Below are 27,581 nucleotides of genomic sequence, written 5' to 3' on the forward strand. Positions count from 1 at the left end.
TGGTGTAGAGAGTAGGGGCAGCTGCAGCCACGGGAAGCTGCAAAGCCGTCCCGGGAGAGACTGGCCGCAGGGTGACCCGCAGGACAGGCCCAAGCGCAGGTGGCAGAGGCCAGGACCTGCTAGTTGGGGCGCCCCAGACCCCACTCCTAAGGGCTGGGGGCAGCAGTCCCACTGCGCTCTGCCAGCATGTTTCTGATCCACAAGCAGATGTGGGCCTATGGCTTTGGGGACTGAAAGAGTATTGGGAATATTTACATGAAGAGGATTAATGGCAGAAAGGAACACAGATTACCGGTGTGTGGGGGGGGCCAGATGAAGCAGGCAGAGAATGAGGTTGGAGGAGAGGGGAGCACCGAGAGAGCAGAGGCCACCTGCGGGTGCTGAGGCCGGAGGGAGGAGTGGGGAGAGCACAGCTGTCTCCTGCTCCCAGGAGCTCCCACCAGCAGGCTTCCCAGGAAGCCACAGTGGAGTGCTCTGTCTTGGACCCTGCAGTGAGGTGTCCTTTGACACACAGGCAGGTCAACCGCCTAGGACATCCCCTCTCAGCAGGCTGTGCCTGGTAATGTGTCCAGACAGGGCTGTGGACATGAGAGCTGTGGTAGAACTGGGGCAGGGACCTGGGCTCTTCCCTGGGAGGCAGTGGCCTCAGGACATCTGTCTACACAGCTTTGCTGGTGTTACCCCCAGAAACCACAGTGATTTTTATATTGTTGCTTCAGATGCTGGTGTGACTGGGCATGGTGGTGTGGCCTATATAGTCCCAGTGCTTTGGGAGGCTGAGGCAGGAGGATTACTTAAGCTCAGGAGTTTGATGCCAGCCTGAGCAACAGAGCAAGACCTTGCCTCTTTAAAAATTAAGAAATGAGGCCGGGTGCAGTGGCTCACTCCTGTAATCCCAGCACTTTGGGAGGCCGAGGCGGGCAGATCACGAGGTCAGGAGATCGAGATCATCCTAGCTAACACTGTGAAACCCCGTCTCTACTAAAAATACAAAAAGTTAGCCAGGCACGGTGGCGGGCGCCTGTAGTCCCAGCTACTCGGGAGGCTGAGGCAGGAGAATGGTGTGAACCTGGGAGGCAGAGCTTGCAGTGAGCCGAGATTGTGCCACTGCACTCCAGCCTGGGCGACAGAGCGAGACTCCATCTCAAAAAAAAAAAAAAAAAAAAAAAAAAAGGCCAGGCACGGTGGCTCATGCCTGTAATCCCAGCACTTTGGGAGATCAAGGCAGGTGGATCACCTGAGGTCAGGAGTTCGAGACCAGCCTGGCCAACATGGTGAAACCCTGTGCCTACTAAAAATACAAAAATTAGCCAGGCGTGATGGCGGGCGCCTGTAATCCCAGCTGCTCAGGAGGCTGAGACAGGAGAATCGCTTGAACCTGGGAGGCAGAGGTTGCAGTCAGCTGAGATGGCGCCACTGCACTCCAGCCTGGGCAACAGAGCGAGACTCCGTCTCAAAAAAATGAAATAAAATAACAAGTGCCGGTGCAGCTTTGCTTTCCTAACCTTTCTGACGTTCATCTGTCTCATTCACCAAATCCTCCTCACCTGTGGCAGGCCTGCTGGAGTCCCAGCTGAGCCGGCATGACCAGATGCTGAGTGTGCACGACATCCGCCTGGCCGACATGGACCTGCGCTTCCAGGTCCTGGAGACCGCCAGCTACAATGGAGTGCTCATCTGGAAGATTCGCGACTACAAGCGGCGGAAGCAGGAGGCCGTCATGGGGAAGACCCTGTCCCTTTACAGCCAGCCTTTCTACACCGGCTACTTTGGCTATAAGATGTGTGCCAGGGTCTACCTGAACGGGGACGGGATGGGGAAGGGGACGCACTTGTCGCTGTTTTTTGTCATCATGCGTGGGGAATACGATGCCCTGCTTCCTTGGCCGTTTAAGCAGAAAGTGACACTCATGCTGATGGATCAGGGGTCCTCTCGACGCCATTTGGGAGATGCGTTCAAGCCCGACCCCAACAGCAGCAGCTTCAAGAAGCCCACTGGAGAGATGAATATCGCCTCTGGCTGCCCAGTCTTTGTGGCCCAAACTGTTCTAGAAAATGGGACATATATTAAAGATGATACAATTTTTATTAAAGTCATAGTGGATACTTCGGATCTGCCCGATCCCTGATGAGTAGCTGGGGAGGTGGATTTAGCAGAAGGCAACTCCTCTGGGGGATTTGAACCGGTCTGTCTTCACTGAGGTCCTCACGCTCAGAAAAGGACCTTGTGAGACGGAGGAAGCGGCAGAAGGCGGACGTGTGCCGGCGGGAGGAGCCACGCGTGAGCACACCTGACACGTTTTATAATAGACTAGCCACACTTCACTCTGAAGAATTATTTATCCTTCAACAAGATAAATATTGCTGTCAGAGAAGGTTTTCATTTTCATTTTTAAAGATCTAGTTAATTAAGGTGGAAAACATATATGCTAAACAAAAGAAACATGATTTTTCTTCCTTAAACTTGAACACCAAAAACCCCCACACACACACACACACGTGGGGATAGCTGGACATGTCAGCATGTTAAGTAAAAGGAGAATTTATGAAATAGTAATGCAATTCTGATATCTTCTTTCTAAAATTCAAGAGTGCAATTTTGTTTCAAATACAGTATATTGTCTATTTTTAAGGCCTCATCTGGTCTCTGTTTTAATAATTTGTTTGTCAGAAGACCCTGAAGTATATACCTAGGTCTTTTTTTTGAAAGTCTCTAAATTCAGAATCATTTTTTAATTTAAAGTTCTACAAATAATTGTTACTGCAAACATTTTATTTTAAAACGTTGATAGACTGATATTTCTTGGAAGAAAATATAAAATATCAAACACTGGTTATCACTTGTGATAGGAAAGAGAATATTCAACCTGTTGTTATTTCTCGTTAGAAATGTAAACCTTCAATATCTGTCGTAGTTAATGACACGACTTCACAATTCTGAACGGAGCCTCGCTCATGGATGCTGTGCATCATTTTCAGATTTATAATTGTTTTCACCCTAAAATAGGGCATCCGTTGAACTTTGGAGTTCTAAACAAAATCCTGTAGGTGTTTGGATTCTGCCCCATGTGTTTGGACGAGCTCTCTGTTGCTGACAGCACCGGCCTTCGGTCTCCATGTCAGGGGTGGGCGGGTGACTGCTGAGGGAGGCCCGCAGGTGTGTTTCTCCATCCCGTCATCTTGCTGCATGCCGTCAACGGTCTCCGAAAGCAACATTGTGCATAGAGCTGGTGGCATACGGTACACGTGCCTTAGATGTGACATGCTGCTTCTCCACCCTGGGTTTGCGTTGAGCATAATTCTAGAAAGTGCTAGTTTAACCAGACTTTTCTCTCCACCACTAGATCTTTGTCTCTACAAGGGCCCTCAGACACCTCTGCACCTGCTGAGGGGAAGCCAGGCTCCACCGTCGGCTTCTGGAGCCTCCGCTGCTTAATTACCACAGATTCCAAATCTCTAGGCCCCACGAGTGAGCCGCCTGGTCCAAGTACGGCCTGGTCCCACCCTGAGGGAGGCAGGTGTGGAACAGAAGCCGAGCCTCTCCGTGTCCCCACCGGGGCCGTGGGCACCCCCACAGCCCGAAGCAGAACCCTCTGAGCATTCCAGAGACCGCTGCTCGGGGGCCTGCCCAGGCTGACCAACGGGCGCTCCTGACCACAGGGCCCGTCGTCCCAGCCTGTGCCTGCCCGGACGGCATTTTCTCAACTCACTGTTTACTGTCTCTCAGTGTCCAGCTGTGATTGGAGGCCTGGAGCCCGCCCCCTGCACCCCTTTTGCTATGCACCACGCTTCATGGTGCTCTTACCACTGATGGGTGCTACACGCGACGGGTGCTTCTTAGGCAAAACCAATGTGTGCGAACCGTCACACCTGTGCCACTCGCCCACAAGCCGCGCCCACGATTGGCCAGCTGGGCCGTGCACGTCAGACTGCCTGCCTCGGCTCTCCCCGTGGCCGTGCGGGGACAGCTTGGTGGGTGCCCGGTGGCCCACCTGTCTCTGGTGCTGCCATCTGTCCTGGGTGTGCCTTCGCCCCAGTGCCTGCTGGAAGTGCCCTCCGTCGCACCCCTGTGCCCCGAGCTCCCGTGAGGGGCCCGCCGCGCCCTTTCGCGGTCGAAGCGTTCCGTTGTTCTTATCTGCCTTTCCTTTCCCCGCTCTCCTGGGATTACTTTGGGGGAATGAGTGTCCTTGGTTCTGCCCTGTGAGGGAGTCATGTGTCCCTGCTCATAAAGGAAGGACTTCCTGCAGAAGCTGCGGAAAACTACTGTTCCCTCGAAGGTGTCCCCCACCTCAGGCCTGTCCCCTACCTGCCCTCAGGTAGTTTTCCTGAGGCCAGGGGTTAACAACAGGGACATCCCTGCAACTTCCCCTTCACAAAATGTACAATATTAGATGAAGGATATGCAACATCTTGGTCTGGTAAGAACCGTTTCCTCCCCTCTGGGTTGAAGTCCGGGTGTGGCCCCTGGAAGCAGCAGTGCGTGTCACTGGGACGTCTCCAGTAGCCCTTCCCAGGCAGACGCTCCTGGCAGGACGCCATGGGGCCCACCCAAGGGTCCCACAGACGTAACCTGAGTGACAGGAGTCCTTGAGGATGGGATGGCCCGTCTCACACACTTTGTCCTTGAACCTGAGTGATGGGGGTCCTTGAGGATGGGATGGCCCGTGTGACACGCTTTGTCCTTGTGTTTGGTTGTATCGGGGTCTCTGTTCTGAGTGTGTCTTCCTCTCATGTACTCAGCACAGTGGGCAGCAGCCTGGGATGGCGTCCCCTCTCCCGGCGGCGGGCAAGCCTTGCGCTGCTCCACCCTCGGCCCGGGCACCCTCACTTGGCACTCGCCACCTGGGCCAGCCTGGGGCCATGGTCTCCCTGCAGCTGAGGCCCAGTGGCCCCTTGGGCAGTGATCGGCCCTCCCCCTGTCACAGGGCCTTGGCAACAAGCGGGAAAGGGGGGCGCACACTGTGTGCTTGGGGGTGCTGCTTGTTTACCACACGTGACCAAACTCCCAGCAGGACAGAGCTGCTCAGTACTTTACAGAAACCAACTGAGTCCTTTGTGCATGAATTAAGCCTGTCTGCTTCCCCGTCACCTTCGTAACAAAACAACGTCCTCTCTCCCCTCGCCTCGAGCAGTTTCTCCGGGACACCGTGGCTTGGGCTGCTCCCTGCTGCCAGGCACGCTGGGTGGCTGGCCTGGGCCCAGCTCACGTGAAGGGCACTGGCTCTTGTGACCACACTGAGCCACGTGCAAGCCTCAGCCGGGCCTGGAAGCCTGATCCTCTGGTTCTAGGGCTTGTCCAGCAGAGCCTGCAGAGCTAGAAGTTGGGGTGTGTCTGTGATGATATGGGGGCCAGGCTGGGAGTAGGGCCTTTCCAGCAGGGTTGGGTGGCTCAGTGAGGGTGTGGAAGTCGGGGACCCATGGGGCCTGGCTTTGGGACTAGACATGCCAGCCCCAGCTGGGCTGGAGGAAGCCTGAGTAAGCCCCAACATATGCTGCGCTTTTCAGCTCGCCGTGCTCTGGTGACACACAGGCGGCCAGGTTGGGATTTGTGTCGATTCTAGGAGCCGTCAAGCATGAAAGTGGTGCTGTCCCCTGAGCGCAAGCCTCGCCGGACCCCTGGGCGAAGGCCTGGACTTGCAGATGTGTGTTCCCTGTGCGGGTGGGCAGAGGGGGCCCTTGTGACCCAGATTGCAGCCCCATTCCGCCACCAGAGCAGCCTCTGCCGAGGGACAGCACCTGTGTCCCTTCAATGCCACAACAGCCGGTTGAACAGGGGAGCCCTTTGCTCAGGCAGCTTCTCCTGCCTCTCCCTCCTTTCTCCTTCCCTGCCCCATCCCCGTGCCCTTCTTGGCCTGTGGCGCTGGGGAGCCATGGTGTGGCATACTGGGGCTCCTGCTCCTTTGGCCACTTCCTCAGCCCGGGCCCCACAGGCCCACCGCCTGTCAGGGCTCCCACTGCACTGGCTGTGGCAGGAGGCTTCCCCATGACCCCGTGTGGCCCAGCTCGGTGAGGATGCAGTTCCAGGCACAGCCCCTGGGACAGCCAGCTGCCTCCCAGACCACCTCAGTCATCGTGGGCCAGGGGCCACATGTCCCATGGATGTCGACCATGCCAACGTCACATTCCAGCACCACTTTTGCTTGATGGCGTCTGGTGGTAGTCACCATGGGGGACCCACATCCTGCAGCCAGAGGTGATGTCGGACAAAGGAAGGGGGGTCTGGATGGGTCCTTAAACAACCATTCTGTCCCCAGCGGGGTCATTCCTTGTCAGCCCAAAGGAGGGCCGGGGAGTACACTGATCCCAACAGCTGGGCTGACACCTCCTTTCTCCCCTGCACAGGGAGGATTGGCGCGAGGACCGTCACCCTGTGCACCGCCCCAGTAGGATGGCAGTGCCACTGTCTCCTTGGGCCGTTGCAGGATTGGGTGGGCACAGACTCCCCTTGCAGGCCCCTTGCTCACTCCCCGGCCCTCCCAGACTCCTCCCTCTACTGGGGGTAATTTGTGTGTCAGAAGGGCTCTGGCAGAGCTGTAAAATACTGTTTTTTAAAAATTTTAGTCCAGATCTTTACTTATTAGGCTGCAGAAGGAGAGCTAGGGAGAGTGCTGGGAGCCCCTTTGCTTTTGTGTCTGTGAGATGAATGAGGGTCTGTCACCCAAATCTACTTCTCAGCCCATGACCATAGTTCTGTTTTCCGTTTGCAAATCTCAGTAGCTCTGTTTTCTCCAAAGTAGAATGTGCCCACCGGGGTCCTAGCCAGGCGAGATCAGTGTCGGCAGGCTACCTGGTCATTATTGCTGCCTCGTCCAGGCTGTTGCTGATGGTCACAGGCACAGTGGCATCAGGGAGCCGGGCCAGCAGCTCACTGCAAGGGCATTTTCCACCTGACCCTGGTGTGCCCCCACATGTGGTTGCAGGGCAGACGTGTGAAGCCTCGGCCGTCTCGGGGCTGGCAGGTGTGCGGGTGAGGAGGCCCTGGTGGCCAAGCAGAGCCTGCGTTTCATTTCTCCTGCTGCACTGTGTCTAGTCTGTCTTGTGAACTCTCACCGTGAAATGAGGCTGGAAGTCCAGGATAGCTGTACCACTCCTGTAATTAGGGATGACTGGATCTGACAACTTAGTCCCCTCAGACAAGATACCCTCCAACAGCAAATTCAATGACTTAATTGGAAAACACAAGCCGGCATGATGTCCGGTGATTTCTGTAAGAAACGCCTGTAGGAGAAGGTCTGTGAAGTGTGGAGGGCAGTGTTGACGCTGCACAGCATCTGCAGATTCGCAGCCTCTTCTCTGCCGGTGCCTCTGTGTTCGGTTCTGTTACCCAAAAAACAAAGACCAAAGAAGGCCAATCTCTCATTTGACCCTGTCTTTTTAATCTGCCTGTTTTAAAAGTTGCGTCTGTAGTAGTCGCTTGCTGTGAGGACACATCTTGACAGTCCAAGTGATTTTGTGACCAGTGATTCGGGTCCTGTTTTCCGCTCTTCTAAGAAAAAAACAAAAAGACCATCAGTTATTGCCCAGCAATAATCATGTTGTTACTGTGAGTTAGCAACATGCCTGACTTTCTGATAGCATTACTGTTTTATATTTTTGTTTATTGTATATTATGTGTGGTTTTATTTGGTATTTATTTGTGTTTTGAGGTCTTGCAATGTTTTTGTGTTTCTGATGCTAATAACTAAAGTTTGTAAGACTGTAGAATGCAAAACTCGGAGATGCTAAACTGTCTTATTAGAGGAAAATAAATCTGATTATGGAGTCTCAGTTTCTGATCACACCGTCTCTTGCAGGCTGAGCCCCAGGTGAGTGGCCTCCCTCCTGCCGGACTCCCCGGGCTGTCCTCTCAGTGGCTGGGTGCAGTATGGCCGCCTGGCCAAGACCTGTGTGGCCAGAGGCCCGTGCTTGGTTTGCTGCCCTCTGTCACCATCTTGAAATACTTTGTAATTCTCAGTGAGGGGCCTGCCGTCGCCTTTTCCACTTTGCTTACGGTTTTGCCTGCGGCCTTTAACCTGAAGGGAATCCCAGGGGCCGGGCTCGAAAATCTGTGTCTTGGTCCAGAGCAGATAAGGTGGAGCTCTGACCTCCTGCCTGGACACGTGCCCGCCATCTGGCATGGTGAAAAGGGCATGCTGGACCCACAGGCCTGGGGTCAGTCTCAGCTCCACCACTTCGTGGGACTTTGGAATCTTCGAGCCTCAGTTTCCTCTTCTGTACGTTGGAAGGACAGCACCTCCTTCCACTCCGAAACAAGGTGGTTAATGAGTGACACCAGTGCTGACGTGCAGGCAGCTCTAGGGTCTGGGCAGTGTCCTTCCAACAGCTGTTCGTGGCAGTTAAGGGCTCCTGGGCTGCCACTGCCACCGTGGCCTGCCTTCCATTTCTCCAGGAAGTTGTTTGGGTCAGGTCTGGTAGCAGGAAGCCCTGCATCTCCCCCAAAATTATCAGATGGGGAGAACCGCTCAGCCCTCCCCCACTGTCCTGCCACTCCCAGGGTCCCCTGCAGCCACCACAGCGCCCTGCTCAGTCCCTCCCCATCCTTCAAGGCACTGCTTGGGGCCACATCCAGAACAGATGCCATCGGCCCCGACGTGTGGCCCACTGAGCAGGAAGGAGTGGACCTAGGAGCAGCTCCCCAGGGTCCTCCCTCAGGGTCTCAGGGCCTCTCCTGAGGGTCCCTTGCCAGTGCAGCACCAGCCCCGCCCTCTCTGCGGGCCCACACCACCCCTGCCGTGCCCTGGCTGGTGGCAGTAGTGGGGCTCTGGAATCCTCCTGGGACTGGCAGCCTCCACCCCATACACGATGGGGAGCCGCCCCAGGACACAGCCTTGCCGGTCCTTCCATCTGGGGGATCCCAAATCTTCACACCCCTGTGGTGGGGGCCTGCGCTCCATCCATCTCCCTGGGCGCCCAAGCCCAGGGTCCTGCCGCAGCCTTGAGGACACCGGGACACCTATGGAGACCAGGCAGTGTGCAGGTGTCACCGCTGACCGCAAGTGTGAGCTGGGCCGAGGGTGGGATGGCGAGGACAGCCAGCGCCATGTGCTGACGAATGGGGAATGTCAGCTGGAGGCTTGAGGGATTGCAGAAACTGGATTCCTTTTTTTTTTTTTTTTTTGAGATGGAGTTTCGCTCGTCGCCCAGGCTGGAGTACAGTGGCGCAATCTGGGCTCACCACAACCTCTGCCTCCCGGGTTCAAGCAACTCTCTTGCCCCAGCCTCCCGAGTAGCTGGGATTACAGGCATGCACCACCACGCCTGGCTAATTTTTTGTACTTTTAGTAGAGATGTGGTTTCTACCTGTTGGTCAAACTCCCGAACTCAGGTGATCTGCCTGGCTTGGCCTCCCTTTTTTTTTTTTTTTTTTTTGAGTTGGGGTCTCTCTCTCTCTGTCACCCAGGCTGGAGTGCAGTGGTGTGATCTCAGCTCACTGCAGCCTCAACCTCTCAGGCTCAAGTGATCCTCCCACCTCAGTCTCCTGAGTAGCTGGGACCACAGGCGCATGCCACCATGCCAGGCTAATTTTTGTATTTTCAGTAGAGACAGGGTTTCGCCATGTTGCCCAAGGTGGTCCTGAACTCCTGAGCTCAAGTGATCCCCCCGCCTCGGCCTCCCAAAGTGCTGGGATTACAGGCGTGAGCCACCACACCCAGCCTGGATTCTTGCACCCTCCTACAGGAGAGGAGATGGGTGGCAAACCCCAAGACCTGCTGGACTGGCCTGGGCTGAGGGTGCTGGCGGGGACATCTGCAGAGCCGGCCTCAGATCATGCAGCAAGAAACGGCGGCGGGGAGGAATGGGAGCTTCTGAGCTGCTCCCCCCAGGGCATTGGGCGGGGACTCCCTGCCCCCAGCCTGACGTCCAGACCTCAAGGGGGATGGAGGGACTGAGTCCAGCCCTCAGGTGCCCGCCAGGCCATCACCTGGCTCCGTCCTGCTGGGGGGAGCCCAGATCTTGCAGGGAATTGGGAACCAGGGGTGTCACAGTCTAGGCCTAGGAAAGGAGGAGGCTGTGGCCCTTGCCTGCCTCCCCTCAGCTCAGGGGGCTGCGCTGTTCTGGCCCAGATGAGTGATGCTGGGAGGGGAGCGGTGCAGAGCAGGGAGGCACACACTCGGAGCCCTCCGTGGCCGTGGCCCTGACTGCACTGCAGCAGCCCCCACACCCAAGAGTCAACCCAGCATCCGAACCAGGGAAGAGTCTAGACTGAAAGCGCAATGGTACTTGGTGAGAGGCTGGTAATCTCGAGTTCCGGTAAGGAAAGCAAGGCCTGGGGCGGAGGCCGGGGCTCGGCTGCTGGGCTGGATCAGGCGGCACACCCGGCCCACACTGCCCTGTAGTCCTTTGGGAGACAGCGGCACTCGGACCGGGTCACAAACCCTGCAGGACACCAGCGGGGCCACATGGGTGGAAGCCTAAAAATTAGATTCTGAATTGAAGTCCAGGGGGTTTTCTGTTTTCTGAAAATGAGTAGTTGCATAATCTAACCCTAAAATCAACAATTTCTTGTTAAAAGACCAGAAGAACCAAAGTGCTGTGCAGGGGAGGTGTCCGCGCCGCCTGTGCTTTTTGTTTTAATTTTTTAATTTTCAAGGTCATCCTTAAAGCCTCTGCTTGACCCTGCAGCCACAGGTCACTCGGAGGCTGGAGGCCAGGCCTGGGATCTGTGTCCTTCAAATAAACGCCTCAGTGCTGCTTGGGGGACTCGGTCCTGTGCTGGAGTTACTCGATTAGAAGTTAAAGGTGGAGGGGAAAGACACCTGTGGGGCCATCCCAACCCACTTCCTCCACTCAGACCACAGCTTTGAGTGGGCTCAGTCCCCAGGGACCCCCAGGCCCCAGGGTCAGCCTCACAAGGCAGAGCTCAGAACCCCCTGCCCAGACCCCAGGGAGCCAAGGGGGCCCAGATCTGGGCACAGGAAAGGAAGAGGGCTGGCACCTGCTGGGAGGGGTCTAGGAGCCGGGGCACAGCTCACACGAGCACATACGCGGCACCTCTGCTTCATGTCAAAGGGAGATGATGCCGGCGTCCACCCGAGAGGCCACATGGAAAGCACTCCACATGGACAGGACATCGCCCACAGGAAACACCCCTGCAAGGGACCTTGGACCTTGGGGAAGGCGGCTGTGCCCTCCCGGGCTGGGCCTTGCACCCTGGCCTGCAGCCATTCAGCTCGGAGGACTCCCGGCACCCACAGGCACTTGGCTCCCCGCCACTTCCCTGGCCCCTGTGGCACTTGGGGCTCCACAGTTCTCTGACTCCTTGCTGAGGTTCTGAGCCATTTGCAAGCATGTGTCCCATGTGTGCTTGAGGGCCAGGGGCACCTGTGCATATGGTCAAGGGCCTTCTGTACACACATGGCACCTGCAGTGTGGTCCCAGCCATTCCTCAGCACCCGTGGGCCCAGCTCCATCTCAGGCGGCCTGCTTGGCACAGCTCTCGCTGGTCACCTTGTGCCAGGTAACTGCTCTCCACCAGCCATGCTCGGGCTCCACATACATAGCCCGGGTCACATCCACTCATGTCCTGGTCCAGCCAGCCTTGCGGGGACTCTGCCCAAGGAGGGACAGTAAGGGTTTTTGAGTACCAAGTCAGTGACCCTGACTGCCAGCAGCGGCTCCTCTTGACCCAGAGGCCGGTGAACACCTGACAACATTCCCCTCCATACGGCGCAGGGGCAGAGGCAGATTAACCCTCCCTGCAGAAGGAGGAGTGGAGGTGGAGGCAGGACAGTGGCTGGCCCCTGGTCCAGGTCTTGCAGAGCCCTCCCCATCTGGGGTAGGGTTGAAGCAAGTCACTCAGGGGCAGCTTCCCAGCTGGTGCTCCCGAGACCCTCAGCTCCCCAACACCCTGATGTCCTCCTCCCTCCTCCCATTGTCCATGGATGGAGAAGGGACCAACGGTGCCTCTGGGGCTGAGCTCTCGTCTCCTGGTGCTGCTGTTCCCCTAGCCCTCCCCCACAGGCCAGGGCTGCAGCCTGAAGGGGCACTGGGCCCCTGTGCCCTGTGAGATGGGCGCTGCCACCCTTGCTCTGCAGATGACGAATGGAAGCGAAGTGAATTGTGCAGTGTCATACAGCATTTGAGTCCTGGACAGGGACCAGGACTGGTCCGACCACTGCTAGATGCCACCAGGGGGGCTCCGCCTGTCCCCCACCCCAGCAGATAGGCAGCAGGCCCAGCCCCATCCAAGCTAGGTGGAGACCCCTGGTCCATACCCTCCTGGGCTCCCCTCTGAGTTGTATCCAACCCACCCAGCAACAGCTGCTCTCAGCAAGCCCTCTGGCCTCACCTGCACTCTTCCCTCCTCTCCTGCCTCTTGCCTTCCTGTTTTTGTGAGACAGATCTCGCTCTGTCGCCCAGGCTGGAGTGCTGTGGCACAAGCTCGGCTCACTGCAACCTCTGCCTCCTGGGTTCCAACAAATCTCCTGCCTCGGCCTCCCAAGTAGCTGGGATTACAGGTGCCCATCACCACGCCCAGCTAATTTTTGTATTTTTAGTAGAGATGGGGTTTTGCCATGTTGGCCAGGCTGATCTCGAACTCCTGACCTCAGGTGATCTGCCTGCCTTGGCCTCCCAAAGTGCTGGGATTACAGGTGTGAGCCACTGCGCCCAGCTGCCTTCCTTTAAAAAAAAAAAAACAAAAAAAAACACATGAGGTCTTGCTCTGTGGCCCAGGCTGGGGTAATCGCAGTTCACTGCAGCTTCAACCTCCTGGGCTCAAGCAATTCTCCTTCCTCAGCCTCTGGGGCACCGGGACCACAGGCATGAGCCACTGCACCGGGTGTTCTTGGCTCCCTCGAAGCATCCCTCATGTTCCTGTCTCAAGGCCTTGGTGGGCTCTTTCCCTGTCTTGCTGATTTCCCGGCCCACCCCACCTTTTCCCTGGCCCTGCCACGTGCAGGAGGCAGGGCTGTCACTCTTGCTGCCTCCACACCTCAGGGGAGGCTGTGAGCCAGGGTGGCCAATCAGAGCACAGCAACCTCGGGCTACAGGAATTGGTGCAGAGTTGGAGACAAGAACCAATCAGAGACCTCACTGAGACCCTACTGCCATGGCCTGGTCAAGGAGGTGGTAAGTCTCACTCTCCCAAGACACCTTCCCTGCCACGTGGAGAAGGCTGTGCACACAGGGAAACCAACACAGGAGGGCCGCCAGCCATAACGGAGACAGACACAGGGACCAAGAGACTGAGACGGCCTCTAGATGCAGCCTTTGCTGAAGCAGTTGGGCCGTGAGAGGTTCTGCTTATTGGAGGAAGCTCTGGGGCTTTGCATTTCTCCAACTCCCTGCTGAGGTTCTGAGCCATTTGCAAGTTTGTGACCCCATGTGTGCCTGAGGGCCGGGGGCACCTGTGCATAGGCTCAAGGGCTTTCTGTGCACACATGGCACCTGCAGTGCGGTCCCAGCCATTCCTCAGCTCACATCTTTGCATGTGAGTGGTTCTGGTACCGCTTGTCTGCCCAGCGCCCTGGTGCCTATCTGCTGCCTCGTGTGAGCTCACTGGGCCACCCTCTTGACTGCTGGACCCACCTCCAGAGGCCACTCAGGGCAAGAGAGATGGATCCCGATACCCCACCCAGCCAGCCCCAGCCCCCTCTGGTCTGCCACCTTCAATTCAGCCTCCTGGCTGTGGCTGCAGCTGTGATCTCATCCTTCCTGTCTCATTTCAATGCCACCTTTTTCAGGAAGCCTCCCCTGACCAGGAAGCCAAGTGGCCTCACTACCTTCTCCACACAGCACCGTCTAGGAATGGCCTGCCCAGGTGGAGCAGCAGTGGGCAAAGAGGCTCCATTGCTGCCCCAAGTCCTGGCCATCCAGCACTCTGGACTCCCCTGAGGCCCCACCATCAGGAGAGGGAGCCCCAGCCTCTGGGCCCTTTCAGGCTTGGCTGTGGCCCTGAGCCCCAGGGGTGAAGTTTGCTGAGCCTCACCTGGCTCCCTGCATTTATGGTGGAGGCGGGGATGGGGGGCAGAGCCAGACACTCAGGGGTGAAGCCCAACGCAGCCCAATCAGTCAAACTGCCTCCTTCCCACTGAGAAGCAAGACAAGGGGCAAAACAGATGTGACCCCCAAATATCCTGTTTGTTCCCGGTTGAGGACATGTGAGTCCAGCAAGGGGCCAGCCAAACTCCAGGACCATGAGGACCCACCCTCCCTGTCCTAGGCTGGGCCAGCACCACAGAGCCACTGAGCGCAGGGACCTCTGCTCAAGGCGATCCCTCCAAGGTAAGGGGCAATGCTGGTGGTATTAGAGATGTCAAGGCAAGGCGCCCACCCAGGACACAAAAAGAGGCAGAGCTCCCCCAAGTGGCGGCTCCTTCCTCCCCGGATGCACCATATCACTCATGAAAGAAGCAAATACCAGGCCAAGCAAAGGGGTGCTCATGGCAGAGTGTGCAGGTGAGGGGTGGGGTGCAAGAATGCCTGGAGGGTGAAAGGCCCCAGAAGTCTCCAAGACTGAGTAGTTTCCCTTTCACCCTCAGTCCTCTGCCTACATACCCACCTCCACCATCCTTCCTGCACCCTTCCCTAGTCACTCATCCACCATCCTGCCATTGGAACCCAGTGTAACCATCCACCATTCTCCCCCTTCCATCAGCCACAACCAGTGTCTGCCCAGTCCACAAGGCACACCATCCATCTCTCCACCAGTAATCCCTAATGACCAATTCACCACCCTCCCAGAAACTCATCTCCCCATCATCAAATCATCCAGACATCATGCACAATCTATTTGCTGTTCATCTTTCTACCTCTCTGCCTCCCAACACCCACAAATCCATCCTCCATTCACTCACCACCCAGCCATTCCAACGTGCATGATGCAGATCCAAGCATTCACTGCAGACCCATTCCCCCAACCCCCTATCAATCATCTATCCATTACCTAGCCCACATTCATTCACAATTCATCCACCATGCTCTGTCCACCCACCCATTTATTTATATCCAGTAACTCTTGTACTCTTATCCGTCTGCCTACTATCTTTCTACCTACTACTATCCATTCACACGTCATCTAAAATTCATTCCCCATTATTCATCCACCATCAATCCATCCCTCCACCATTTGGTCTTGTCCACCATCCATCTACATCCAAAATCCACAACTTTTTCTCACCCACTGTGCATTGCAACAAACTAGCCATACGTACACATCCATTCAACAGCTACCATTTCTCTTTCACCCATCAACCATCCACTATGCAACCATGATTCATTTTGCTACCGTCCGCCCTTTCCCTCGTTCTCCTTTATTCAACTACCATCTACTATCCATCAACCATCCTTCCATAATCACTCTTCTATCCATCTGTCCACCAATAAAATTCACCATCTGTGAGCTACCATCCATACACTTACCCATTCACCATCCACAATCAACTATCTAGTTGTTGTTTTTGTTTTTTGTTTTTTGTTTTGACAGAGTCTCACTCTGTCGCCCAGGCTGGAGTGGAGTGGCACAATCTCGGCTCACTGCAACCTCTGCCTCCCAGGTTGAAGCAATTCGGCTCCAGCCTCCTGAGTAGTTGGGATTACAAGTGTGCACCATCACATTCGGATAATTTTTGTATTTTTAATAGAGACAAGGTTTCACCATGTTGTTCGTGCTGGTCTTGAACTCCTGACCTCAAGTGATACTCCATCCTCAGCCTCCCAAAGTACTGGGGTTACAGGCATGAGCCACCGCACGCAGCCAACTATCTACTTTCATCTACCATCCATCACCTGTCTATTGATCAACTGTCCTTCTACAAAATACTATCCTCTTTCAACCCACCACCCATCATCCACCATTCATAACGCACCACCCTTCTATCCCCATTCACCATCCACCATTCATAACGCACCACCCATCTATCCCCATTCATCATCCACCATTCATAACGCACTACCCATCTATCCCCATTCACCATCCACCATTCATAACACACCACCCATCTATCCCCATTCACCATCCACCATCACCTTCCATCCATCTACCATCCATCATCAACATCCATCTATCCACCAATCTACCCACTTATCCATCTACCATTCACCCATCCTCCATCCATCCATTCACCTATCCATCATCCACTCATCCACTATCCATCCATCTACCACTCATTCATTCACCATTCATTTATCCACCGTCCATTCATGCATACATCCACCATCCATCTATCCACCGTTCATCCATCCACCATCCACTCCCACTATCCATCCATCCACCATCTATCCATCCACACATTCACCATCCACCCATCCACCACCTACCATCCATTCATCCACCATCCATCCACACATCCACCATTCACTCATCCACCATCCATCTATCCATCCATCCCTCTACCCATTCACATATCCACCATCCACTCATCCATCATCCGCAATTCACTCATCCACCGTCCATTCATCCATCTACCCATTCACACATCCACCATCCACCATCCGCCATCCATTCATCCACCATCCGCCATCCATTCATCCACCATCCACCATCCATCCATCCACCCATCTATATGTCCATTCACCCATTCGCCATCCACTCATCCACCATCCACCATTCATCTATCATCCCTCATCCACCATCTACCATCCACCACCCATCTATCCACCATCCACCATTCATCTATCATCCCTCATCCACTATCTACCATCCACCACCCATCTATCCACCATCCACCATTCATCCATCCACCCATTCACCCATCCACCATCCATCCATCCACCATCCACTTATCCACAATCTGCCATCCACCATTCGCCATTCATCCATCCATTCATCCACCACCCATCCATCACCATCCACCATCCACCATCCGCCATTCACCATCCACCATCCACCATCCGCCATTCACCATCCACCATCCACCATCCACCTATTCACCATCCACTTATTCACCATCCACCTATTCACCATCCACCATTCACTCATTCACCACCCATCCTTCCATCCACCCACCATCCACCAACCACTATTCATCTTACCATCCACCATCTATCATCCACTATCTACCATCTGCCACCCATCCATCCACTCAATATTCACCATCTACTCATCACCATTCACTTGTCCACTATCCACCACCCACCAACCATCATCCACCTACCATCCATCATCCACCATTTATCCATTATCTACTTATCTACCATCCATTACCCATCCATTTATCATCCCATCCACCATCTACTGTCCACCCATTATCTACTATCCACCATCCATCTCCGTCCACAATTCACTATTTATGCAACCATCATCCACCAGCTATCCATCTACCATCTACCTATTCACCATCCACCATCCATCCATTCAGCATTCATCACTCACCAAACATCCACCATTTAACACCCACTTTTTTTTTTTTTCTTGGAGATGGGGTTTCACTCTTGTTGCCCAGGCTGGAGTGCAATGGTGCGATCTCCGCTCACCACAACCTCTGCCTTCCGAGTTCAAGCGATTCTCCTGCCTTAGCCTCCCGAGTAGCTGGGATTACAGGCATGTGCCACCATGCCTATCTAATTTTGTATTTTTAGTAGAGATGGGGTTTCTCCATGTTGGTCAGGCTGGTCTCGAACTCCCGACCTCAGGTGATCTGCCCGCCTTGGCCTCCCAAAGTGCTGGGGTTACAGGCATGAGCCACCGTGCCCGGCCAACACCCACTCTTTATGATCTGTCGGCCATGTATCCATTTATGCCATTCTCCATCCACCATTCCCTGATTACCATCCATTCATTTTTCTTTTTTTTTTTTGAGATGGAGTCTTGCTCTGTCGCCCAGGCTGGAGTGCAGCGGCGCGATCTCGTCTCACTGCAAGCTCCACCTCCCGGGTTCACTCCGTTCTCCTGCCTCAGCCCACCACGTAGCTGGAACTACAGGCGCCTGCTACCATGCCCGGCTAATTTTTTTGTATTTTTTTAGTATAGACGGGGTTTCACCGCATTAGCCAGTACGGTCTTGATCTCCTGACCTCGTGATCTGCCTGCCTCAGCCTCCCAAAGTGCTGGGATTACAGGCATGAGCCACCACGCCCGGCCATTCATTCATTTTTCACTCACCATCCTCATCCATCCATTCATCACCCATCCACCCTCTATCACTCACCATCCACCCCTTGTCAACCATTAACCATTCACCCGCCATGCGTCCATATGCTGTGCACCATCAATGTTGCTGTCCAACAGCTGTCCCCTACTCACCATCATTACTCTTCACCACCATCCACAATCCACCCTCCTATACCATCCACATACCGTGTTCCATCCAGTATCTTCCTCCTATCATCCAACCACTATCCACAACCCATGGGAGAGGGGCACTGCGTGGAGAAGTGGACACCCAGTTCCAATGGTGAGCAGACTAGCTCAGCCCTAGCAGCACACAGGACAGAGAAAGGGGTGAATTCAAAGGTCGTTTATTCCCCCTCCCGGCAAGACACCCATTTTACAGGGTAGGTCAGTCTCGCCAAGCCCTTCTTCTTTGCCCTTCTTCCCGAGAACCTAAGGTGTCCAGGCCCTGAAGGGGCGGGTAAGGAGAGGCTGAGAAGGTGCCTCTCAGGGGCCTGAAGAGTCGGCCCTGGGCGGGTCTGGAGGTAAATGTGTAACGGACCCCAGTGCCCCCACCCGACCTGCCTGGTCACGTGGGTCCAGTGGGGCAAAGTCTCCTGGTCGGCGCAAGGAGCAGAGGCGAGATGGGCGCCCTGGGCCGGGTCCTGCTGTGGCTGCAGCTCTGCGGTGAGCCGGGGCCACACCGGTGCGGGCCAGGACGGCAGCTGTCTGTCAGGATCCAGGGCCGGGGTCCCTCTAGATCTGGAGGGTGAAGATCTTCCGAGGAGTGGGCAGCGAGGGCTTTGGAGGGTTGGGGGCGTGAAACTCGGCCTTGCCTCCCTCGTCTGGCGAGTGCGCAGCCCGGGAGTGCGCGGCCAGTGCATCGGGCGGTGCGGGAGAGGAGAGGAGGGGGTCCGGGAACCTCGGCCAGCCCCGGCCTCCGGCGGCTCCTGCCCTCGCGGTTTTTCCGACTGCGAAATGGGCGCGGTCCCCAGAACCTGCCGAGAGCAGCGAGTGTGCGCCTGCGGGGCTTGCAAACTGCCTCAGTTTCCCGGTCCCCAAGGGAGCACTGAGCCCTCCTCCGCCTTCACACCAGGCCGGCGCGAGTCCCTGGCGCCCCCTTCCCTAAACCCCTCGCGGCTCCCTCAGGACAACCCCACCCACCACATTCAGGGCCGGCCTGACCTGGTCCTGCCGCCCCCAGCCCCTTATTACTTCTCATACTGGGTTGCGCTCTGTCGCAGCTCTTCCCGGCCCAGGTAGGACTCCTCCGGGAAGCCTTCCTGATTCCAAGGCCGAGGAAGAGGTCTGCGCTGCCCCATCCTCCTCCATGCCCCGGTTGTCACTGTCCTTAACAACGCTGTCCTCTGCTCCAGCGCCAGGCAAACTGGGGGCAGTGCCGGGAGGCGATCTAGGCGGGCGTCCTGTAGGGCAGGTTTGAGCGGGCTCTGCAGGTAACAGTACAAGTCCGTTGGAGAGCACCCGGGCAGGGCGCCCACAATCTGGCCGGGAGGGACCAGGGCCTGGGTCTGGGCCCCCGGGGATGCGGTTCCTATGCGTTCCGGGTGATCCGCGCGGACCTTCCGCACCTCTCTGGGTGGGTGGCCTTCCCTGAGAGGGAGCATCCCGGCGAGAACGGCGGGCACTCAGTCGCCTCCTCTCCAGCACTGACCCAGGCGGCCTCCAAACTCTGGGTCCCCAACACGGACTTCGACGTCGCAGCCAACTGGAGCCAGAACCGCACCCCGTGCGCCGGCGGCGCCGTTGAGTTCCCGGCGGACAAGGTGCCTGGGAGCACTGGCGGGGTCGGTGATGGGCCTGGACCCCTGAGACCGCGTGGCCCGGGTGGGGGCTGCTCCCCGCTCAGCTGAGGCAGCTTCTTCCTGCAGATGGTGTCAGTCCTGGTGCGAGAAGGTCACGCCGTCTCAGACATGGTAAGGCGGGGCTGCTGCTGCCATCGGGCTGGGGGTTCACAGAGTCTCTGAAGCTCCTTCAGGGACTGCTGTGCCTTGAGGGCGGACCCCACCGGCATGGAGGCGCTGCAGGACTGGGACTTGGCCTCTGGAGAATATTCTAGGAGGCAGGGAGTGGGGGGGAACCTAGGGGAGCTTGGTCCCATGGTCCCAGCCAGGCTGTGCCCTTGGAGGGGTGGGAGGCGCCCCTGTCCCCACAGCCCTTCTGATGCCCAGCAGTGGGTGGTCTTCCCAGGAAGCACCTGCTCCACGCCCTTCCCCCAAAGCCTTGCCTTGTCCTGGTGCCTAAAGCTCCACCTTTAGAACACTACGGAAAGGGTGCCCAACACCCCCCTCTACCCACCATCTGGGTCCCTGGCCTGTTAGGAAGCGGCCGCCCAGGAAGAGGTGAGCCCACTCCTGCCTGCGCTCTGCCTCCCTTCAGATCAGATCAGATTATCCTAGGGACCCCTATCGTCACTGCGCCAGCGAGGGACCTGGGTGGGTGTGCACTCCTTAAGTACCTGACATCTGAGATGGGACAGCTTAATCCTGAAACCTTCCCCACCCCCATCAGTCCATGGAAGAACTGTCTTCCACAAAACTGGTCCCTGGTGCCAAAAAGGTTGAGGACTGCTGCCTTAGGGGACCTTTTTCTCAAACTGCTTCACACAACACTCCAAGAAAATGATGGGAACTGGGAGGAAAGCGGGTTACATGAGCAGGTAAGTTTGGGAAATGCTGCAGCCTGCACTTGCCTGGAGCTTCATCACGTATTAAAGGCTCTGATAAGGCCCCAAAGAAGGGAATTTCCTTGTTTAAGGTGGAGTTCAGAGAACTACAGGCCAAATGCAGCCCCTACGGCTGGAGCAAGGAACGGTTTTTACACTTTGTAATCGCTGGGGAAAAAAACAACAATCTTTTGTGGCACTTGAAAAATCTATGACATTCACACCTCAGCGACAGTAAATACAGCTTCACTGGCACACAGCCCACCCACTCAGCTGAGTATCCTCCGTGGCCACTGTCGCATTGCAGCGGCAGCCCACCAGCTTCCAGGGTGACTGTGGGGCCTGCAGGCCAAGCCTCTGGGCAAAAGCTTCCTTCCAGCCCCTTCACAGCCACTCCTGGGCTGCGTCCTCATCCTGTCACCTGCACACCTGCCAGCTCAGTCACTCCTGAGTGAGGGTCACTGGTGAGCTGGGTCGGGGTGTCGGCTCCGGATGTGGGGTCCAGGCCTGGGGCCCCTGCGTGTGCGGGTGGTGAGGATGGCTCAATGGGCTTGGCCTGACCCACTCCTGCCCCATGCAGGGTCAGGGACCACGGGCCTCATTTCCACCCCAGGGCCGCTTGGTTCATTCCTTCAGGTTTTCTAAAGCTGCCTTAACCCAAAAGCTGCCAGGCACTGGGGAAGGCACCCACAGCAAGACAGCGACGCTCCTGCCCGGGAAACGGGAGGAGGGCAGGGAGAGGGAGGCGGTTGCCCCTTGTGGCCTGGCCCCCGGAACCCACGCATAACCTTGGCAACCAGGCAGCCCGAGTGAGGGGGGCACTGGGAGCTGATGGGGGACCTGTGGGCAGAGGAGTCAGGCTGGAGTGGGGGTTCCGGGGCATGGATTTCCCCCTACTCCCCTCCCCTGCCAGCCTCCTTACTTTCATGATCTCCTTTGGAAGCACTTGGGCTCTGAAAGGAGGCAACACTCCATTCATTCATTCATCTATTCAATAATTCATTCACTGATCACCCATTGGCCGGTGGGAACAGCACAGGGGCAGGGGACAGTGGCCCCGGGGTCCTAGCCTGCAGAGGCCGAATTCACCCAGAGCCGCCCAAGCACCCCCATCCTCTGCCCGCGTCGGCTATGTTGCCCTCCACACCCCTGGCTTCCAGCTTCGTCCATCTGCCTAGGTGGTGCCCGAGTAACAGGCCGTGCACATCAGTGCCTTACTTTGTAATTCTCTGGTTGGGAGCATCCCTCCCTGCGATTTTCCTTTTCTTTGCTCTTCCTCCCATTTCTACCTTTTGCCTGCTTTCTTGTTGGGGGAGTCTCCTGTCTTCCACCCATCCCCCTGCCTTGGCTGGAGGCTTTGCAAGTCTGCTCACTGTGGACTTGCATGCAGTGTCCTGTGCTGAACAGAAACCCTCATTTTAATCGACCTAATGCAAAACGCTTTACCTTAGAACCGTGTTTTTTGTGTTTCGTTTGAGAATCGCGTCTGCTCCTCAGTCACAATGGTAATCGACTGTGTACCTATGGGGCACGTGCACCAGCGAGGGCTCCTGCTCTGTTTCTCTCCTTAGAGTGAGTCCAGCTTCCAACGTCCCCCGCCTTGCCCTTTTGTTCCAGCATTGCTGGAATCCATTGTGTGCCTGGGCGTTGTGGGTCTCTCTGAGCCCTGTCTTCAAGTCCACAGGCTGCTTTGCCGACCCTACACTATCCGCGCTGTGGCTCTGCAGGATGGCTTAATATCCATCCCCTTCACTCCTGCTCCAAGGTTCTTTGTGGATCTCATTGTTACAGATAAATTGTAGAGTAGGTTTGCCAGGTACCAACTACCACCACCACCACCAAAAAAAACCCTGGATTTTTTTTTTTTTTTGAGATGGAGTCTTGCTCTGCCGCCCAGGCTGGAGTGCAGTGGTGTGAGCTCAGCTCACTGCAACCTCTGCCTCCAGGGTTCAAGTGATTCTCCTGCCTCAGCTTCCCAAGTAGCTGAGACTACAGGAATTTTGATTGGGACAAATAACAGCCTTATACTGTCAAGCCATCCATTCAAGAGCATGGATGGCCTCTCCAAATATTTCAGGTCATCCATGTCCTCTTTAGCATCTTAAAGTGTTCCCTGTAGAGGTCTTACATTGTATTGGTTAATTCATCAATACTTTGTTAAGTTTGGTTTTTTGAGACAGGGTCTCACTCTGTTGCCCAGGCTGGAGTGCAGTGGTGCAATCACGGCTCACTGCAGCCTTGACCTCCCTGAGCTCATACAATCCTCCCACCTCAGCCTCCCAAGTAGCTGGGACTACAGGCTTGTGCCACCACGCCTGGCTAATTTTTGTAGTTTTTGTAGAGATGGGGGGGGTCTCACTACGTTGGCCAGGTTGGTCTCGAACTCCTGGGCTCAAGTGATATGCCCACTTCGGCCTTCCAAAGTGTTGGGATTACAGGCATGAGCCACCGCTCCTGGCCTTAGGTTTGGTTTCTATTATAAATGTTGCCCTATATTTAAAAATTACATCCTCTTTTTGTTTTTAAATTTTTTGTAGAGATGGAGTCTCACTATATTTCTCACCAGGCTGATCTCAAACTCCTGGCCTTACCTACTGTGCTCGTCTGTTCAACTATTATGTTACGTTTATATTTTTCCCCTTCGTTCTTTAAAAAACGGTGTTCTTGGTATGCTTCCTCCTGGGAACCCCCCCCCCCCGGTTCCTGAGGCGCTTTGAGCTATGACACATTCCGTCCCTATGGCTCCACCTCTGCATCTGTGGGTGGACTTGCCCTGCTGGCAGTGCCACACCCTCAGGTGTGCACGGAACTGAAGTGTGACCTCACGTCGCTGGGGGTGTTGGCCTCTTGCTCAGGTGCAGTGCTCCTGGAAGGGCCGAAGAGTGGGTCCTGCCTTGGGTGGACACGCCCTGCTGTGCTGAGCCCCTCATAAACTGGCAGCAAGGGTTGCCCTGGCCCAGCGCTCACCCTCAGCCCCTGAGGGAGAAGTGCAGAGGCAAGAAGGCAGGAGGCCAAGGTCCTGGCACTTGGAGGAGAGGGGGAGCGAGGGGCGGCCGGTCAGACCCCCCATATTTCTGCTGACACCCGAGACCTGGGCTGTGGCCCCACTTCTGTGGTGAGGGAGCTGCACGGCCCAGCCCAGGCCCAGGAAACAGCAGGGGCAACAACTCCACCGCCCCGCTACACTCCCTGCCTCCTGCACCCCTGGCCCCCAGATGCAGCCTCTCCCTCCCTCCTTTCTTCCCTCCCTCCCTCACACACCAACAGCGCAGCCTGACTCCCCAGGGGCCGGGCAGCTTTTGAAACTTTAGTTCCTGGAACCTGGGAGCCCTGGGCCTGTGCACGTTCTCAAGGGGCTATGGGGGAGGCGACAGGCCCTGGCCAGAGTCACCTCTGCCCCAGACTCCCCACGGCTCCGTCTCGCTCCCCGGCTCGGGCTCTGCCCCTGGCCTGTGAGACCTCCAGCTCAGGGACAGGACACTGGGCTGTGCCCGCCTCGGGGCCTTGCACACGCGGCCCCATCTTTCCCAGGCCAGATCCGCTTCCTCTGCCAGCCTCAGCCAGGCCGAGGACCCCGGGCCTGAGCTTGCTCGGGCTCCTTCCGTGCACAGGGTCTCGCTTCTCGTCCCAGGGGACTAGGGGCGGGGTGGGCGCGGAGCAGGCCCGGACCCCCGCGTGGCCCGCCTCAGCCCATGCCTCTTGCAGCTCCTGCCGCTGGATGGGGAACTCGTCCTGGCTTCAGGAGCCGGATTCGGCGTCTCAGACGTGGGCTCGCACCTGGATTGTGGCAGGGGTGAGGTTGTCGGGCAGGGGCGGGGCTCTGGAAGGGCGTATTCAGGGGCGCAAATTGGAGGGAGGGCGTGTCAAGGGCGGGGACCTGAGGGAAGGCGAGCCCAGGGGCGGTGACTGGAGGGAAGGCGCGTCCGGGGGCGGGGATTGGAGGGAAGGCGCGTCCGGGGGCGGGGACTGGAGGGAAGGCGTGTCCGGGGCGGGGACTGGAGGGAAGGCGTGTCCGGGGGCGGGGACTGGAGGAAAGCCGTGTCCGGGGCGGGGACTGGAGGGAAGGTGCGTCCGGGGGCGGTGACTGGAGGGAAGGCGTGTCCGGGGCGGGGACTGGAGGGAAGGCGTGTCCGGGGCGGGGACTGGAGGGAAGGCGCGTCCGGGGGCGGGGACTGGAGGGAAGGCGTGTCCGGGGCGGGGACTGGAGGGAAGGCGTGTCCGGGGGCGGGGACTGGAGGAAAGCCGTGTCCGGGGCGGGGACTGGAGGGAAGGCGCGCCTAGGGGCGGGGACTGGAGGGAAGGCGTGTCCGGGGCGGGGACTGGAGGGAAGCCGTGTCCGGGGCGGGGACTGGAGGGAAGGCGTGTCCGAGGGCGGGGACTGGAGGGAAGGCGCGTCCGGGGGCTGGCCCGGACGGAAGGCGAGTCGAGGGGGCGAGGACTGGAGGGAGCGAGGACTGGAGGGAGCGAGGACTGGAGGGAGCAAGGACTGGAGGAAGGGCGCCTCCGGGGACGGGGTTTAGGGAGTGGTGGAAGTGTCCCGAAGCGGGGCTTGGGAGGTCGTTCTCAGAGGCGTGGCGTGGTGTGGTGCGGGGCTTGTTCCGTGGAGCTCAGGGATGTGCCCCTGCTCAGGCGAACCTGCGGTCTTCCGCGACTCTGACCGCTTCTCCTGGCATGACCCGCACCTGTGGCGCTCTGGGGACGAGGCACCTGGCCTCTTCTTCGTGGACGCCGAGCGCGTGCCCTGCCGCCACGACGACGTCTTCTTTCCGCCTAGTGCCTCCTTCCGCGTGGGGCTCGGCCCTGGCGCTAGCCCCGTGCGTGTCCGCAGCATCTCGGCTCTGGGCCGGGTGAGCACTGAGGGGCGGGAGGCTCGGGTCCCCTCTCCCCACCTCGGCCCGCCCCCGCCCCTCCTGGTCTGCACACGTTGGGTCTGAGCACTCATATGATGTCTCTTCCTCGGGCTGGCTCCGGTGGGGACCTGGCTGCCCGCAGACGTTCACGCGCGACGAGGACCTGGCTGCTTTCCTGGCGTCCCGCGCGGGCCGCCTACGCTTCCACGGGCCGGGCGCGCTAAGCGTGGGCCCCGAGGACTGCGCGGACCCGTCGGGCTGCGTCTGCGGCAACGCGGAGGTGAGCGAGGCCGCAGTGGAGTCTCGGGGGACGCGTGAGGGTCGGGACTGTGCCCGGAACAGGGCCGCCGCGCTCCCACCGTCTCTCGCCGGCTTGCCTCTCGGACGCACCGCCCTTCTCGCTGCGGTCCGCTCTGGCCCTCCGCGCTGACCACCGCCCCTCGCACCAGGCGCAGCCGTGGATCTGCGCGGCCCTGCTCCAGCCCCTGGGCGGCCGCTGCCCCCAGGCCGCCTGCCACAGCGCCCTCCGGCCCCAGGGGCAGTGCTGTGACCTCTGTGGTGAGCGCCCCGGCCGGGCCCTGCTTGCTGGGAAGGCCTGGAGTACCTGGTTCGCCCCCCGCCTCAGTTTCCTGCCGGGCCCAGATCCACGGCGCTGACCCCTGCCCTCCCGCCGCAGGAGCCGTTGTGTTGCTGACCCACGGCCCCGCATTTGACCTGGAGAGGTACCGGGCGCGGATACTGGACACCTTCCTGGGCCTGGTAATGGGGCCGCGCGGGCAGCTGAGTCGTCCCGACCCCAGCCCTACCGCCTCCGCCTAGGACGCCCCTTCTGCAGGGCCCCTGCGGCTGCCTACCTGCCCACTATCTGCCTCTGCCCTTAGCGTCCCCATAGGCTCGGGGAGGACGGGGGGCTGAGTCAAACCAATCCCGTCCCCCTCCCCAGCCTCAGTACCAGGGGCTGCAGGTGGCCGTGTCCAAGGTGCCACGCTCGTCCCGGCTCCGCGAGGCCGATACGGAGATCCAGGTGGTGCTGGTGGAGACCGGGCCCGAGACAGGCGGCGCGGGGCGGCTGGCCCGGGCCCTCCTGGCGGACGTCGCCGAGAACGGTAACCGCGCCCGCCCCGTCCCGCCCCGCCCCGCCGCGCCTCGCCCCGCCGCGGAGAAGACTGAGCCGGCCCCTCCGTCGCAGGCGAGGCCCTCGGCGTCCTGGAAGCGACCATGCGGGAGTCGGGCGCACACGTCTGGGGCAGCTCCGCGGCTGGGCTGGCGGGCGGCGTGGCGGCTGCGCTGCTGCTGGCGCTGCTGGTCCTGCTGGTGGCGCCGCCGCTGCTGCGCCGCGCGGGGAGGCTCAGGTACGCGGGGCGGGGGGCGGAGGTGGGGCTGGGGGTTGCTCCGAGGGGCTCACGCTGCGTCCCCGCTACGCCCTCAGGTGGAGGCGGCACGAGGAGGCGGCCCCGGCTGGAGCGCCCCTTGGCTTCCACAACCCGGTGTTCGACGTGAAGGCCTCCGAGGAGCTGGTGAGAGGACTGGAGGGGGGACCAGGGCCTCCTCGGGGCCGGGACTCGGCGCCGAACGCCGCCTGACCCTGTCACCCCACAGCCCCTGCCGCGGCCGCTCAGCCTGGTTCCGAAGGCGGCCGTAGACAGCACCAGCCACAGTTACTTCGTCAACCCTCTGTTCGCCGGGGCCGAGGCCGAGGCCTGAGCGGCTTCCTGACCGTCGATCTTGGGCTCTCCACCCCCTCTGGCCCCAGAACCTCCCTGACCCCAGTCGACCTGGGGGCTAGCCACCTCCTCGTCCAGCCCCCAAACCTCCCCTTCCTTCCCTCCTCCTCCGGGGGCCAAGGACAGGGTGGCCTTACTCAATAAAGGTGTTTCCTGCACCTGCTGTCAGCCTGGATATGCCGCCTCCGGCCCCGCCCATGAGGACTGGGAGCCCAGCCTTGTGCCCCAGTCGCACTGGGGGACATGGGAGGGGTCTAGCTGGCTACTGCTGGAGGCAGCGCTGGTCGTCACCTG

The 27,581-nt window shown here is 58.1% G+C and overlaps 2 protein-coding genes across 10 annotated transcripts in view; both read left to right on the forward strand.

Moving 5' to 3' along the window:
- The window catches only part of TRAF3 (TNF receptor associated factor 3), a 133,243-nt gene extending 125,477 nt beyond the window's left edge, over positions 1-7,766 (forward strand). For all 8 annotated transcript variants that reach the window (XM_054449328.2, XM_054449331.2, XM_054449335.2 and 5 more), the window contains one exon: positions 1,557-7,766. In XM_054449328.2, coding sequence (XP_054305303.1) covers positions 1,557-2,128 — 572 coding nt within the window. In that variant the 3' untranslated portion in view covers positions 2,129-7,766. The remainder of the gene's footprint in view (positions 1-1,556) is intronic.
- Positions 7,767-18,643: 10,877 nt separating this feature from the next.
- On the forward strand, positions 18,644-27,445 carry AMN (amnion associated transmembrane protein). 2 transcript variants are annotated; one of them, XM_054449338.2, is made up of 12 exons: positions 18,644-18,717; positions 19,696-19,814; positions 19,920-19,964; positions 24,419-24,506; positions 25,343-25,560; positions 25,706-25,843; positions 26,013-26,121; positions 26,240-26,322; positions 26,507-26,669; positions 26,753-26,915; positions 26,993-27,080; positions 27,163-27,445. In XM_054449338.2, the coding sequence occupies exons 1-12, from the start codon at positions 18,675-18,677 to the stop codon at positions 27,265-27,267; spliced, it is 1,362 nt and encodes a 453-aa protein (XP_054305313.1). In that variant the 5' UTR covers positions 18,644-18,674; the 3' UTR covers positions 27,268-27,445. The 2 variants fall into 2 exon arrangements, with proteins under 2 accessions (XP_054305313.1, XP_063508149.1); XM_063652079.1 differs by lacking the exon at positions 18,644-18,717 and adding an exon at positions 19,423-19,484.
- The last annotated feature ends 136 nt before the right edge of the window (positions 27,446-27,581 follow it).

The sequence above is a fragment of the Pongo pygmaeus genome, chromosome 15 (assembly GCF_028885625.2).
Source record: "Pongo pygmaeus isolate AG05252 chromosome 15, NHGRI_mPonPyg2-v2.0_pri, whole genome shotgun sequence".
Lineage (NCBI taxonomy): Eukaryota > Metazoa > Chordata > Mammalia > Primates > Hominidae > Pongo > Pongo pygmaeus.